We start from the raw sequence: 17024 nt of genomic DNA on the forward strand, positions 1-17024 counted from the left end.
TGTGGGCATTCCCTTTTATAATGTCCCCACTTCTGGCAGTGATGACAAGGACCAGCGGGGGGTTGTCGGAACCGGGGCTGTGCAGCGGGTGGTGGTGGTGGTGGTAGTGGTCTCGGTGGAGCTGGGGTGTAGGTGGTTCCCCCGAAGGTTTTAAAGGTTGCTTTTGGAGCTGCAGGTTTTTGTGACCTGCGTGCATCCAGGTAGTCATCCGCTTTCCTAGCAGCCTCGGTGAGGGAAGTAGGGTTTCTGTCCCTTACCCATTCCTGGACCTCACTGGTTACTCCCTCATAGAACTGCTCCATCAGCAACATCTGTATTACATCCTCCATAGAACGTGCCTTGCTAGCTTGCACCCACCCGAGTGCTGCCCCCTGTAATCGGCATGCCCACTCTGCGTGCGAGTCCTTCTCTGCTTTCTTTAGATCCCGGAACCTCCGCCGGTATGCCTCGGGTGTTATAGCATACCTGGCGAGTATAATTTCTTTCACTTTACTGTAATTCCTTATTTCGTCATTAGGTACAGTCCGATATGCCTCTGCTGCCCTCCCGGTTAACCTTCCGGCCAAAATAGGTACCCAGTCCTCTGCGTTAATTTTATGCAGTGCACACAGTCTTTCAAAGTCTTGCAGGAAAGCGTCTATATCTTCCTCTGCCTCCACATATGTTTTAAAAGCCTGGTACGGTATTTTAGGCTTACCTTCCTGTGGCACATTAATTGCAGAGCTTTGTTCTGGTGCCTGTGTCCTTAGGATGAATTCTTGTACCTCGGCCATTGTCCTGGTAACAATTTCTGTTGGGGGGTTTTCCCCATAAAAGGATAGCCTGAACTGAACCTGCCTCTGGAATTCCGATCCTTGTGGTGTTCCTCCCGGCTCCCTCTGTGCCGGAACTGAATCGCCCTCCATTCTGTACTCTGCCATGAGTTCTGTAACAAGTACCGCTTTCTTCTTATTGCTGGCTTGTATACCCCTTGCCTCTAGGAGGTCCTTTAGCGTGGAGCGTTTTAGCGCAGAAAAATCAATCTCCATCCGTACTCCATTTACGCTTGTTCCTCTGTGAGTTTGGATCCCAGCGCTGCCAACCAATGTAGCGGAGAGCCGATCTTGCACAGCTATTCTCCACTAGAGATCCCAGTGAGGCTCAGGAACAAGGTGATGTTGAGTCCACAGGCAAGGTTTCCAGCAGGTAGAGTAATACAGCAATATCCCCATCGCAATCCCAATAACTGGACGACACACAGTTTCAGGAGTAGAACTAACTAGCTTTATTTCACAGTTCCTTATAAAGCCCTCTCCCATGCAAGGGAGGAGGTTCTATCACTTAAGACATTATCCAATCTACAAGTAGTAACCTCCCACAGATCTCCTCCCCTCCTCTAGCATCATAATCCCCTTATCGTGTACACAGTTTTCCACGAGTTTTGGATGTACCCTAAATACTTGGGGTACATCCACAAATCCAACATCCCCAGATAGCTCTATTCTGGGGGACCAACAGGGGCGGACTGACAGGTCGGGCAGATCGGTCACTGACCGAGGGCCCGAGTCAATCAGGGGGCCCGGCAGCACAGCCATGCTCTGGCTGAGGAGATCAGAGATCTCCACAGCAGAAGGAAGTTAAAGAAAGTGCTGTAAGAAGGTTGCAGGGGCCCATAATGAGTCGAAGGGCCCCTGCAACCCATCAATCTGCTAATACCTCCCTCCCATCATTCAGTGAGAGACCTGGCAGCATACCTCTCACTGTCACTCTGCCAGGTCTCCTCTATCTCTGCCTGCTCAGTGCTCAGTGTGAGGATGGGAGGGGGGCAGGAAGTGACATCACCCGCTGCTTCCCTCTCACACGGAGCACTCACAGCATGGATGGAGGGTGAGAAGAGGAGCCTGGCCTGACAAGTGCTGCTTCAGGAGATGGAGGGAGAAAACCATCACATTGTACAGGTAAGCAGGCCCACACTGCCCCCCCCTCCCCATACACACACTGCCCCCCCTCCCCATACACACACTGCCCCCCCTCCCCATACACACACTGCCCCCCCTCCCCATACACACACTGCCCCCCCTCCCCATACACACACTGCCCCCCCTCCCCATACACACACTGCCCCCCCCATACACACACTGCCCCCCCCATACACACACTGCCCCCCCATACACACACTGCCCCCCCATACACACACTGCCCCCCATACACACACTGCCCCCCCTCCCCATACACAGACTGCCCCCCCTCCCCATACACACACTGCCCCCCCATACACACACTGCCCCCCCCATACACACACTGCCCCCCCATACACACACTGCCCCCCATACACACACTGCCCTCAATACACACACTGCCCCCCCCATACACACACTGCCCCCCATACACACACTGCCCCCCATACACACACTGCCCCCCCCATACACACACTGCCCCCCCTCCCCATACACACACTGACTCCCCCCTCCCCATACACAGACTGCCCCCCCTCCCCATACACACACTGCCCCCCCCATACACACACTGCCCCCCCATACACACACTGCCCCCCATACACACACTGCCCTCAATACACACACTGCCCCCCCCATACACACTGCCCCCCCATACACACACTGCCCCCCATACACACACTGCCCCCATACACACACTGCCCCCCCATACACACACTGCCCCCCCATACACACACTGCCCCCCATACACACACTGCCCCCCCATACACACACTGCCCCCCCATACACACACTGCCCCCATACACACACTGCCTCCCCATACACACACTGCCTCCCCATACACACACTGCCTCCCCATACACACACTGCCCCCCCATACACACACTGCCCCCCCATACACACACTGCCCCCCCATACACACACTGCCCCCATACACACACTGCCTCCCCATACACACACTGCCCCCCCATACACACACTGCCCCCCCATACACACACTGCCCCCCCATACACACACTGCCCCCATACACACACTGCCTCCCCATACACACACTGCCTCCCCATACACACACTGCCTCCCCATACACACACTGCCCCCCCCATACACACACTGCCCCCCATATACACACACTGCCCACCCATATACACACACTGCCCACCCATATACATATACACTGCCCACCCATATACATACACACTGCCCACCCATATACATACACACTGCCCACCCATATACATATACACTGCCCACCCATATACATATACACTGCCCACCCATATACATATACACTGCCCACCCATATACATATACACTGCCCACCCATATACATATACACTGCCCACCCATATACATATACACTGCCCACCCATATACATATACACTGCCCACCCATATACATATACACTGCCCACCCATATACATATACACTGCCCACCCATATACATATACACTGCCCACCCATATACATATACACTGCCCACCCATATACATACATATACATATATATATATATATACATACACACACACACACACACACACTGCATACACTGCCCACCTATATATACACCATACACACACACGGCCCACCCACACATACACTGCCCCCACACACACCATACACATACATACATTGCCCCCACACACTGCCCTCCCCATACACACATTGCCCCACACACACACACACTGCCCCCACACCATACACATTCACACACTGCCCCCCATACACACATGCACTGCCAAAACACACACCCTACACATTCACTCACTACACCCCCCTACACACACACACTGAACCTTTCACACACACCGCACCACTCACACACACACCACTGCTCCTATGCCCTATTACAGCCTCATGTCCCAGCAGACCCCAGGTAAGTTGTCAAACTGTTCTCAAACGGTTTGACTACTTACTTTAAAATTATTTTTAACATTTACTTAGTCCTTAAAGGACCACTATAGGCACCCAGACCACTTCAGCTCAATGAAGTGGTCTGGGTGCCAGGTCCCTCTAGTTTTAACCCTGCAGCTGAAAACATAGCAGTTTGAAACTGCTATGTTTCACTAAGGGCTAATCCAGCTTCTAGTGGCGGTCTCACTGACAGTTCGCTAGAGGCGCTTCCGCGATTCTCACTGTGAAAATCACAGCGAGAAGACAAGCTGGACGTCCATAGGAAAGCATTTAGTAATGCTTTCCAATGGGCGGTTTTTGAATGCGTGCGCGGCTCTTGCCGCGAATGCGCATTCGAATCTGACGTCGTCAGAGGAAGGAGAATTCCCCAGAGCCGAGGGAGCCCGGCGCAGGAGAAAGGTAAGTGGCTAATGGGGTTTTAACCCCTTCAGCCCAGCGGTGGGGGGGACATAATGACCCTATAGTGCCAGAAAAACAAGTTTGTTTTCCTGGCACTATAGTGCTACTTTAATATTTTGTCTTCGAAGGGCCCTGGATCTAATTTTGTCCGGGGGCCCAGAAGGCTGTCAGTCCACCCCTGGGGACCAACATACTTTAAAATTAGCACATTCGGATAAAGCGTTCGGGAGTTATGGGACTTTGAAGTTTGGACCGACCACAGAGGTAAAGTATCCGAAAACAGTTCCATGTATTCTGGCCCTGCGGTCGGTCACAAACAGGCGAATGCAAAGGGGTGAAATATTACTGTTAAGTGGCCTGACGGGGATTCGGATGAATCCCCTAGTTTGTGGGGTTCTTTCTACCGAACGGCGGGCCGTTCGGTAGTTTCCCCACGAAGTATTAGGAGTCTGGAGGTCTCAGCGGTGTTTGCCTAGTCAAGTGTCCGATTTTGGTTCCAGACACTCGACGGCAAAACACCGCTGTTCGGCAGTCCAAGATGGCCGCCGCCACGTGTTCGCATCCCGAATGGCGGCCACCCAGAGAACAAAGACCACACTGCATGAATAGGTAATTGAAGGCACACTTTACACAGGGTGGTCTGGTTGTTCGGTAGTTTCATTCCCTTGTTTTATTCGAATGATTCTACCGAACAACTAGAGGAATACAGTTCTTTATATACATTTAACTGTCAATATAACCGGATACCATGATTCCTATACATGTTCACACACATTAAACCAGCAATATGACTAAATACACTTTTTCTCATACATGTTGTGGGACAGCCCGGTACCAATCCGCTACAATCGACTTCATACTGGAAGTCATCTACCTCTTCTATACAGGAGGAATAGCTTATTTGTATTCAGCACAATGAGTTCGAGCAGCTACAGATGCACTGGACATCCGCAAAATTACTCTTTCAAAAGCATCAACCCTAAAATAAATGGTTCTTCCTTTGTGCATTGGGTTGTTGTGATGACCGTGTACGTGTAGGACGTTTTTCTTGCCCATCCAATGTGTAATGCCACTTTATAGGAATGGTATCTCATTTTAAATAAAATGTAAATGCTACAAAGTGTACAGTAAGCCATTGTTCTCAATTTTCATTTTGTTGTGCTTTATTACACCCCTCCCCCCCCCCCCCAACATATTTCTGTATCCTGAACACTTTTATATAAAAATTTCAACAACAAAAAACAAAACAATCAATCTAAGGTTGACAGGACTGCATTAAACATCGGTCAGTTCACAAAAGCCTTTTCTCTTCGCTGTACAGTGGAATGCTGGGAACTAATCAGGTTAATTAAACTGTAAAAGCTCATTTGAGCTGGGCCCGTGTTTGGTCTTGATTAATATTGCCATCAGTTATTTACATGTTATGCTTATCAATATTTCTGCAGGATGCAGCTTGTGCTTGATATACACATTACAAATATGCTGATTCTTCTGATCGGTTGACGAGCGTCCTATAAATCTCACCAACTTTTATTTTTTTTAAACTCCACCTCCAGCAGCTTAGTACATTCTCTCTGTATGTGCAGTGTTTCAAACTACAGATTCCAAGTATCATTACCACTTCAAGTCATTAGAGGGGTCAAGGTCCTTGGAGTAACCCTTTAAATACTTTAAATAGCCCCACCTTCAAATGGGACTTAAAGTCATATTGCTAAAACTTGTTTAGAGTAATGTGTTTAAACAGGGATTCCCAACTGAGTCCAAGATTTAGGGATTACCCTGTTGTGTCTAAAGTATTTTGTTTTCTAAAAACACCTTAGACATAACTGGGTAATCCCTAATTACTGGACTGCTAAGCGGTACTTGAGGACTGGGTTGGGAACCACTCAGGGACTGACTGACAGTGGCATGGGCCCCTGAGACAAATTAGGACCAGGGCCGCTGTAGACCAATATATATGCTGGTGTAGATGAACCGTGTATTTGATTGTAGACTTGCCTGTGTCATGCAGTTGCTTGCTCCCTGTAACACAGATCGGGCAGCTCCGCACGTCTCACTGAACTTTTGACACATGCGTAAGGAGCCGCAATAAGCTGCCTGATCTGTTACAGACAGCTCTCCTGTGTGGCTCATCTTTCAGGCACACTGAGAGGCAGCCTAGTGGGTCTTTAGGAGGGCCCATTAGCGGTCTCTCACTGTGCCCGGCTGAAAAAGGAGGAAATTAACTTTGTAACAGGGGCCCGTGGAGTGCCATGCAGGCCCCTGACTGACTGCAGGCTGGTCTGGGAGATGTTTAACTCCCCAGCCGTTACTGTCCTGCACAGCGGGCGGGCCCCCAAAAGCTTCGGGCTCATGCCCCTAGGACCACTGTGTTAGAGGTACTGTTTTAGATACATTTAAAAGACAGAGCCAATTATAATGTACATGGCACACGTCACATTTTCTAATTTATATTCCCCAAAGCGTAATATTCCATTTACTGTTTAATTTAATCAAAAATATACTAGGCAAATTCATCACTATCTAAACAACCACCCTTTACTTTTAGATCGCAATGTTTCTTATTTTTAGATTGGTTGACAACAGATTAGTGTGGGGTGGGGCAGGGCAGACATAATGTGTTAATCAAACAGGTGCCACCATTTCTGCCAAGAACATTAAGCTATAAAAAGCCTGACCATTTCCTCATATACGTCAGAGGAGAAAGCTACAAGCTCAAGTCCCCAAGCCACCTTACCAGTTTTATCTGGAGCTACACAAGGTGGCTCAAGCAAGCCGTGTGCGCAGTTCAGTTTACAAAACTGTGAATGGGGCTATCAACTTATAGCTCTTCAGGAATGTCTGCTTTCAGCTTATTCAGCAGTTGCACTCATCCTATGTGATAAACGTAACTGCTGTCAAGGTTGAACTACATATCCCACGAACCCGTAACAGACAAGAGGTTTACAGAATAAAAGCAAAACCAATAGACCAGAATTCAAAGCTCCCGATTGGAAGAGCCTCTTGCTTTAAACAGAGCTCACGGCTGCCCATCTTCCCTGTGTACCTATAGCAGCGGTAGGAATGGTGAGGTTTCAATGTTACTGCATTAAAAATATGTCCCAAAATTACATTATCTAAATAATACCTATGAAGCCTGGAGAGTGACTTTAAAACACACTAAAGCACAAAACATTCTGCTGCAGAATTTACGATTTATCTAGTTTTTTTTTTAAACCTTTAAATTAATTCTAGTAGACAGATTAACGTCGATCTCAAATCTCTTAGCTTTTTGTTAAAAAGAAGTTTCCAATTGCCTGCACTTACAATTGACATTCCTTTAGATAACAGGGAGTGTGCAGGGGAGGGAGGGTGTTATTAAATTGGAGAAGCAATTGTTGCACTGACTGATAGCAGAGATTCTGAAGCGACTCACATTCACCAATTGAGTGCTATTATGCAAAACGTTTTGTGAGATGGGTTTTGTTAATACGGCTTTACTTTTGTTCCATTTGGGCATTCTTTTAGGTTTGTCCTAAAAGCATAATTGTATTGGTGCTTGGAATATTGATATAAATAATTAAAATGTTCCATGAATAGTTCCAGGAGAACTCATCACAAACATAAAAGGATTCCAGATCATTCTGAAAAAGCGGTAAATATGAATTTTTATTAGACATACCAATGTATCAATGCACCAAAACTGCTTCATTAAGCTGAAGTTGTTTTGGTGACTATAGTGTCCCTTCAACCAGTATTTAAAATGTTATTTTACTCAAAATGTGTAAAATGTGTGAAAATCATCTGCTCTGTCATTTACCACCTTGTCCCACACATAGCCTGTAATCCTTGAGCTGTTATAATGCAGAAACTATACTTCCACATTGTAAACTGTGAATCATCCCAAATGGATGTCAGTAATAGGAACTGGGTCTATTGCAGGCTTCCAAATCTAGGAAATATTTGTATTGAAGTATAGTATAGTGTTGAAGTGTACTTGGCACATTTTACATGAGGCTGATAACGTAGGGGGTGGCCTATGGGTGCCAGGGAATAACCCAGGTTTTTGTGCTTTTTCTTTTTACCCTTCATTTAATGAGGTCAAAATAGTGCATGCAACATTTTATTTTATTTTATTATTATTATGCAACTGTCCGCTTGTTTTTTCACAGCCTATCCCTGATTTTGAATGCCCCCCAATATAATAATAATATACCGTACATACACACACACAATATTTTATTGAAGAAACACACCTTTACAATACCTACCCCTTCTCATGATGGGTTAAATATGTGCTAAAGCACACTAGTACATTATACATGGATGCTATTTATACTGCATTAATGTATATTTATTTTGTAATAGAAATAAGTCATGGTTATAGCAATCTCTGTACATAAAATGTCATGCATTTAAATGGAATAGGTGCAAATGCAATGCTATTTATAATCAAAATAACAACTTTCATTAAAATAGACAATTTAATGTCTTAAAATATAATCAAAGTAATTTCTCTTTCATATAAGCACCTAAATATAGGTGTGTTGATCATGCAAAAGTTTTGTTGTTTTCACCACAAGTATAAATGTTACCTTCTAGAACGATGACCCCTAGACACGCGGCAATTGCTGTCCCAGCAACAAGCGATAGAAATAGGCCAACAGGAATAGCAGACAGTGCAACAAATATTAAGAGTGAAAGTGAGATGTAGGGGTGCTCATCCAAGTACTGTCCCACAGGCGAGTTCATAAAGGAGACCACCTGTGGAGAAGACCAGGAACCTTGTTAGATCAGAATGTTGCCGGTCAGTATATGTTCTATCACTAACATTTGGTAAGGTTCCTACAGAGCAAGAGGCAGACAATATGTGGACCTCTTACTGCTGGATAACAAGATATTACTGGCATTTACAGTCCAAGTAGAAGCCACAGATAACTACTCTACAATATTTTTATCACCATCCTCAGAATCCATATCTTTTATTCTTGCTCTTTAACGTGGTTTTTCATATGGTAAAATAGAACGAGGAGGAAGTCCTGAAACATTATATTAGGACAGAGCCAGATATTAATATATGTAGAAACATTTGAAACCTGATGTAGTTTCATGGATGAGTGCTAAATAAGAACTGTTAAATATAGAAATATTGCTAACATACAGTGTCTTGTGTTATACATTGTATTCATGTGATGGACTTGGAAGGTAGGAGACATTGACGGAGGGAAAAGGTTAAAGAGGTAGAAGAGATAACAGAAGTGATGGATGGGATTCTCTCTCAAGACATCTGCTATCTGTTGACTGGAATTGGGATATACTCTTCCTTATCTAAATTGTTCTGTTTAATACATGTTTGGAGAGAAGCATTAGCTTCCCAGTAATTACATCCAAGGACGCTCAGATTTCTTCATGCCTACATACTCTAAAGCTCATTTCACCAGTATAGCCTTACAAGGTTACTGCAATCCTTGTAAGGCAATCCTAGTAAGTTAGCAATTACCCCCTACCTTATTTTAGTAGAAAAATCGGTAAAATAAGAATTAAATTACCTGGAATTCAGCACCCTGTAAAGCGCTCCTCAAGGCTTTCCACACTACGGCCGTCATTGTTCCTCATCGCGGTCAAATTGAATGCTTCTCAAAGAGAAGCATTTGATTGGACTGATTTCACAGGCTCACAGTGCTTGCATACAGACTGAACAGAGAAGGCCTATACTTACAGGCGGCGCTGTTGCTGTTTTTTGTTTTTCTTTTCTAAACAGGTTATTACATCTGTCAACAGCACGCAATACACACTGATGACGGACGTAATTTATGCACCGAATTAAAATTAACAAAGTCACACGTGCCGTGGGTGCAACCAGACCCTGGCAGCAACGAGCAGATTACCCTGTATAGGCAGATTTCTTGCACATACAGATTTGTTGCTCCATGAACACTTCTAGAAGCAGAAGTGGTCCTGGAGGGTGGAGTAACCCCTTGACATGACTGAAACACAGTATCATAATGATTGGAAGAAACCCCTGACTAATGTAATGGGCTGTTTGAAATTAACTCTTTTAAAAGCAGGACACCGGGGATCTAAGCTGGGACAATTTGTCAGGACCCACAAATCAGAACTGTCGAGCCAAAATCAAGATGGTTGGGAGGCATGACATACCTCAGTTGCTTTGCTAAAGTCACACGAACATTGTCTGTGCAGAATTTCATGTGATCAGTCGCAAGCTTAGCAGGCAGAGAAAATACCACGGTAGATTTAGCAAGGCAAAACGGGTGCTATTCTGGGTGAAGTGGTTTAAGTGCTAAATGTTTGTGTTTCATTGCTTTTCATTGTGATTGCTTATTATTTACCACTTAGCTTCATAATATCACTTGTTTTTGCATTAATAAAACACCTCCGTCCGTTCTTTAAAAAAAAATTAAATAAATAAAAATACATGGCATTTTTTTTAGAATTCCAAACCAGTTAGAAGAAATACCTTTCGCCTCTCTCAAAGAAGCAGATGCTTTGAATGTGCTTTAATTGTCTTTAATGCAATGTCATTACCAGTCTACGCAAATTCAGCAAACAGCTCAAAAATCTGACCAGAAACAGCAGGAGCAGCCATGGTTTCCAAAGGGATTCGTGGTTAGAAGAAAATTAGTATATATATAAAAAAAAAAAAAAAAAAAAAAAAAAAAAAACACACAACACAAGATTTCGAATGCCAAAGAACCTGTGCAATCCTCACGTCTAGAACAGCAGCATATAATAATACAGTATAGCACCATCAGATTAATCAGACCATTGTTTGAAAACAAAATAAATGCAGTACAAGTATAACAACAGATGTCGGAACAATTTTATTTAGATACAACAAATATGGGGAATTTAGATTGAAAAATCTAACCTTGGAGTTGTTATTGATGCTCTGCATGACAGAGTTCAGTTGTTTCTGCAATTCTTGCATTTTTTCTCGGTACAAACTTTCAGGAGTTGACATTCTTATTTGCTCTTGCCGATACATATGTCCTTTAAAATAAAAAGCTAAACAAATTATAAATAAGGATAGCCGCTAGAGATGGCAGATGTTCAATTTAAAACAAAGATGGCAAAATGGAAAAAGGTGCGATCTGTAACTCAAGCAAACAGAAAAATATATTTACACATAGTAAAAAAGGTGAAAAGCAAGAGAGAGCAAAAGAAGGCACTATTCTTAATGACAAAAGGCATTCGTGCTTTGAAAAACTAAAGCTTGTTGCAGCCTTAGAACACTTAACATTCTAGATAAGAAACTGTTACAAATGGACTAATTTTCATCCTTCGATGCCCCTTATAAATAGAATGTGTTTTCCCCATTCATTTAAAGAGAATGCAATCCTTACAGACTGAAATATAGACCGGCATTGAAGCAACCCACAATATTAAATTCAGAGAATGCAATTGTAAACCAGCCAAAAAATAAATGATTCAAGCTCTTGGACCATTCGCAGTTGCTCGTTCGTGGTTTATTTAAAACTTTTAAAAAAAAAGTAAAATAATGGATAATGAAATAAAAACACAGTCACAGAAGGGGAGAACAATATACAATTAGCAGTACTGGTGTAGTAAGGCCCACATTAAAAAATGGATTGGGTTGACAACTTAGTACTACTCGTTAAGAGTATATATGAAAGGGATACTCTAGGCACCAAAACATTAGCTAAATTAAGCATTTTTAGTGTAGCAGTCTCACTGCTTAATTTAGGAGTTACAGCCCTAGCCACCCCTCTCCTGACTGTGACTGACACAGCCTGCATGACAAAAATGCTTTCATTTTCAATCGGTCTTTATCTCCTGCTCTATTAATTTAAGTTTAATCACACAAAGCATGTTGTAGTGGACTATTAACAGAGCAGGAGATAAGAAAATCTAAATTAAATACACTGTGCAAGTTACAGGTTTGTGTGTTAATTCTTTCATCGAACATAGGGTACAGAATTACTTTATGTACTCCACCCGAGGGGGAACCATTGGCTCAACCCCAAGTTATAATTACATTTTAAACAGTGCCATAAGGTTTAAATCAGTTATGCCCTGTTAATAAAGGTAAACAAATAGTTATGGCACAGAGACATAAAAAAATAAGCAGTGGGTCACCATGGCAGCCCATTTAATAAAACATATCACTCAAATCTCTCAAAAGACAATAGAGGGGATAGCACAGCGTAAACCGTAAATCGATCTGGAATATTACCACAGATTTTAAAACGGTTATGAAGGCAAGCAGATAGTTTACACATGGGTACAACAAGAATAAGCTGCAGATAACCATGGCAACCTGTTCATATACGATATCTTTTAAAGAGCAACACTTAAAATGATCTGCGCTTTTAAAAAAAGTCAACTTAGTCTGTGTGATTTCGAATTAATATAGAACGGCATGTATCTAAACAGTGAAGCTTTATGGTTTTAAAATTGCGGTCGTGTATTTCTAGATGTACTGAACTTCATTAAACACTCTTGATAATAAGGCTGTGTCATTTAGATCAATACCTTTGACTGTTCCCTCACTAAAAAAAACTTGGTGTATCTCTTCTCTAGGGATTTGATTTTCTGTCCATCCCAGTAATCACTAAATTTCTTCCAGATCTGATGTATATAGCGTTAAGGATACAGCAGTCTCTTTTATTATTAATCCTTCAGTTTCTACCATTTTAATTGAATTACAAAATTGGAGTTTAGTGGATGTGCCCCTACTGGACCTTAAACTTGTATGCACCGAGCATCTTCTTCCTGGATGTACATCTCCTAACGTGTTCACTGGATATTACCTATCCTAGAAATAGTTATATATATATATATATATAGTACACTTTGGCCTTTTTAACTTTGTCGAGTTTTGAGACATGTGGTACATACACCCAGGGGGCAGTCCGTACCACCATACAGGCACCTCCCTCCAGTTATATTTGGCCACAGGCACACCCTTTTTAAACAAGAGGATAATTAGTTACACAAAATTCTAAACAATGGTTGGCCAGCATCTACGGATGTCTAAGAGGGGATAATCTATTTACAGACTGCCAGTGTTAATTTTTCCTCTGACAAAGGTGCAGTACTCCTGCACCTACACGCACTCCAGACTCTCTATGCTTTGTTAAAACACAATGCACATGTTGCACTTTGTTAAAACACTATGCCCTAACCACTTTAATTCTGTCTTTTACGATCCTGTCCTCATACTAGACAGGATAATCGGAACACGTTTTTCAGTCCTACAAGGATATAATATACAATTTCTTCCTGGAATAAAAGGGAGCAGCTAATTACCATGACGGTCAGTACACTTGCTTACCCTTTTTTATTTTTGCTATTGATGAAAGTTACAACTGTTCCATTGTCATTTGGATGGACAACATTTCCACTATGCGGTATGTGCATCATCCAAATTATTATTGGATCTCACTTTTGCATGGACAGGAACCTCTTACTTTGGGTGGAATATCTGCCAGGTACTATCTAGTGGCAGATTGGTTCTCTCATCACCAGAGAGACTTGAGTGATCGGCAACTCAGTCCTCATGTGTTTCATCGCCTGAATCAACTCCACGGTTGGCCCTTTTCTTCAGCAGGCTTCTGGACTCTCTCAGCTTGGCAGTCGATGCTTTCCTACAATCATGGCCAACCAAGGGAGCCTACACTTTTCCTCCTTTTTCCATGATTTAACGTACTCTACACCACCTCAAATTCCTCTGAGTCAAGCTAGTCTTCATAGTTTCTTTCTGGCATGACCAACATTGGTAATCCCACGTTACTAAAACTGTTGGTGGATTACCCACTACTCTTACCCCAAGCCTGCGATCTGCTGCAGGATCCAGAAGGCAACTTTTATTCTCTCGCCCTCCCGGGTCATCTTTGTATTGTGGCCTGGACCATTTCAGGGGATCCTGCAATGGCTCAGGATTATCGGATACTGCTCGAAATTTACTCTGGGACTAGTGGGCACCAGGAACCAGACAATCCTATCTCTCCGCTAGGTGATTCTGAGATAGCTGATGTGTGGAAAAAGGGATATTGATCCTTTTTCAACTTCTATTGTCAGTTATCTAAATGTTTAAAATCTTTATTTATGAACAAGGTTAGTCTTACAGAACGATTAACATCTTTCATTTCACTATTTCCACAGCAAATGTCACTGTGGAAGGCTCCTCTATTAGTAAATACTAATTCATCTGGAGACTATCACATGGTATAGGACACGCCAGACCTCATGTAGCAAAATATTCTCAATTTTGGGACATTGCACAAGTTTTTGCATTCCTGGAATCGTGTCCAATTCGGCCTTCTCTCTCCGACCACTTTCAGCCAATTTGGCCTTGTTCTCTGCTTGATCTCTTTCGGGAGAGTTTCAGATATCTATGCCTTTGATGTCTACTCCATAAGGTGTGTGTTTTACAATTATCCATCGTATGAAAACAGACTCATCCTCCATATACTATCCCTACTTTACACACATACCCAAACTTTGCGTGGCTTGTGGTGTTCATCTTTACATGTCTGTTACAGCTCCTCTTCGCTCTTCCAATTCGGACCCGCTTTTCATCTTTTACGTACATCCCCACAAACCTGTTGCAAGTCCTATGTTTGCAAGACAAATTAAATGGCTTCTTCCCTGGCAGGTACTGATACAATCTTTTGTCTTCACAGCTGGCGGTTCCCTATTAGTACTTATTTATTTTTTTCTTCCCAGACCTTTTTATATTCTGCAGTTATCCCTTAGTGGTTAAATACTGTGAGTCATTTCAATTGACTTTGACAATTAACAACAGGTCACTTCATCCCAGACTCAGAGAGCAATGCAGGGGAGGGAAAGAGGCACAAGCAGCAGGGGGTGAATGAGCTGCTGCACACCCTTAACACATATCACCAAGATGGTCACCCTTCTGCAGACAAAAGGTATGCTAACAGGAGGGTGGCTGCAAATATAAAAATTACAACATGTGTGTGTTTATGTCAGTCTGTGTATCTGTGTGTCAGTATGTGTATCTGTGTGTCAGTATGTGTATCTGTGTGTCAGTATGTGTATGTGTCACTGCGTGCATATGAAAATTACATTGTGTGTATCAGTATGTGTGCCAGTGTCTGTGTCATAGGCGTGCGCACGGGGTGTGCCGGGGCACACCCTAATCCCCGCGGCACGCCTATGTATTGAGACCGGCAGGGGAGATCTCAGGATCCCCCCTGTCGGCTCATGCAGAGCCGGCGCTATCCAAACGCCGGCTCTGCTCTCAGCCTCCCTCCCCACCGACCCACAGGCAGTGAGGGAGGCAGGAGAGGACCGGCGGAGCTATTGCCAGCAGCTCCGCCGGGTTCCTCTCGCGAGATCTGAGCGTTGCCACGGCAACGCTCAGATCTCGCGTGAGTGAACTCGAGCCCTGCGGGGCTAGAGTTCACTCTCCACTGGACCACCAGGGATGGCAGCAGCAGAACAAGGATCCCCCCTCCCAGGCATAAGTTAACAAGGGAGGGGGGATATTAACTGATCTGCCCCCACCTCCACTGGACCACCAGGGACAAGGAACAAGAATCCCCCCTCCCCACATAAAGTAAGAAGGGAGGGGGGATATTGAGTAATGTACCCCCACCTCCACCCCCCACATAAAGCATCTACACACATACAGCACCCACAGACATACACAGCATCCACACACACATACAGCACCCACACACACATACAGCACCCACACACATACAGCACCTACACACATACAGCACCTACACACATACACAGCACCCACAGACATACACAGCACCCACAGACATACACAGCACCCACAGACATACACAGCACCCACACAAAAACACACAGCACCCTTACACACATTACACAAACAGCACCCTAACACACAGCACACAAACAGTACCCTCACAAACACAAACAGGACCCTAACAAACACACACAGCACACTACCAGTACCCTCACACACAGTACATTAACAGCACCCTCGCAAGTGCACACACAAACAGCACCCACACACACAGTACATCAACAGCACCCTCACAAGCGCGCACACACAAACACCCTCACCCACATAGTACACTACCAGCACCCTTACACACACAACAGCACACACACACACACACACACAGCAGTGTATGTGTGTGTATATATATAAATATATATATACACACACAGCAGTGTATGTGTGTGTGTATATATATATATATATATATATATATATATATATATATATATATATATATATATACACACACATACATACATACATACATACATACATATATATACGCGGCGTGTGCTTGTGCCTTAGGGTGCACACCCTAATGCAATAGGCTGCGCACGCCTATGGTCTGTGTGTATATGTCAGTATGTTTATCTGTGTTTCAGTCTGTGTATCCAGGACCGGCGCGTCCATAAGGCGGCACAAGTGGCTGCCTTAGGGCGCACAGGCCCGGGGGGGCACTTACTTAGAGTGACCGGCAGGAGGTGGGCGTACAGCGGGTGGGCGTACAGCCGAGCGGAGCGGACAACGGTACAGGAGGTTCTGTTTCCTGTACCTGGCCGGACTGACAGCAAGTGCCCACTGAAAGAGTACTTCCCGTCAGTCCAGCCGGGTACAGGAAAGCCACGCTACAAGAAAGGTAGGAGACACACCGGAGAGGGGAGGGGGAGGAACACTAAGGGGAACAGGGAGGGGAGAAAGAGGGGCACTAAGGGACCAGGAGGAAGGAACACTAAGGGACAGGGGGTGGCCACTTAAAGAGAGGGAGGGGAGAGCAACCCCTAAAAGAGAGGAAGGGGAGAGGAACACAGGGG

At 44.3% G+C, this 17024-nt stretch overlaps 1 protein-coding gene across 3 annotated transcripts in view; it reads right to left on the minus strand.

Moving 5' to 3' along the window:
• The window catches only part of LDAF1 (lipid droplet assembly factor 1), a 61396-nt gene that overhangs the window by 15132 nt on the left and 29240 nt on the right, over positions 1–17024 (minus strand). For 2 of the 3 annotated variants that reach the window (XM_063428888.1, XM_063428890.1), the window contains exons 3-4: positions 11116–11252; positions 8822–8990 (exon numbers count right to left, since the gene is read on the minus strand). In XM_063428888.1, the coding sequence (XP_063284958.1) occupies positions 8822–8990; positions 11116–11232 (286 nt within the window). In that variant the 5' untranslated portion in view covers positions 11233–11252. The remainder of the gene's footprint in view (positions 1–8821; positions 8991–11115; positions 11253–17024) is intronic. The other variant, XM_063428889.1, reaches the window with a different exon arrangement.

This window comes from Pelobates fuscus, chromosome 8 (assembly GCF_036172605.1).
Source record: "Pelobates fuscus isolate aPelFus1 chromosome 8, aPelFus1.pri, whole genome shotgun sequence".
NCBI lineage: Eukaryota > Metazoa > Chordata > Amphibia > Anura > Pelobatidae > Pelobates > Pelobates fuscus.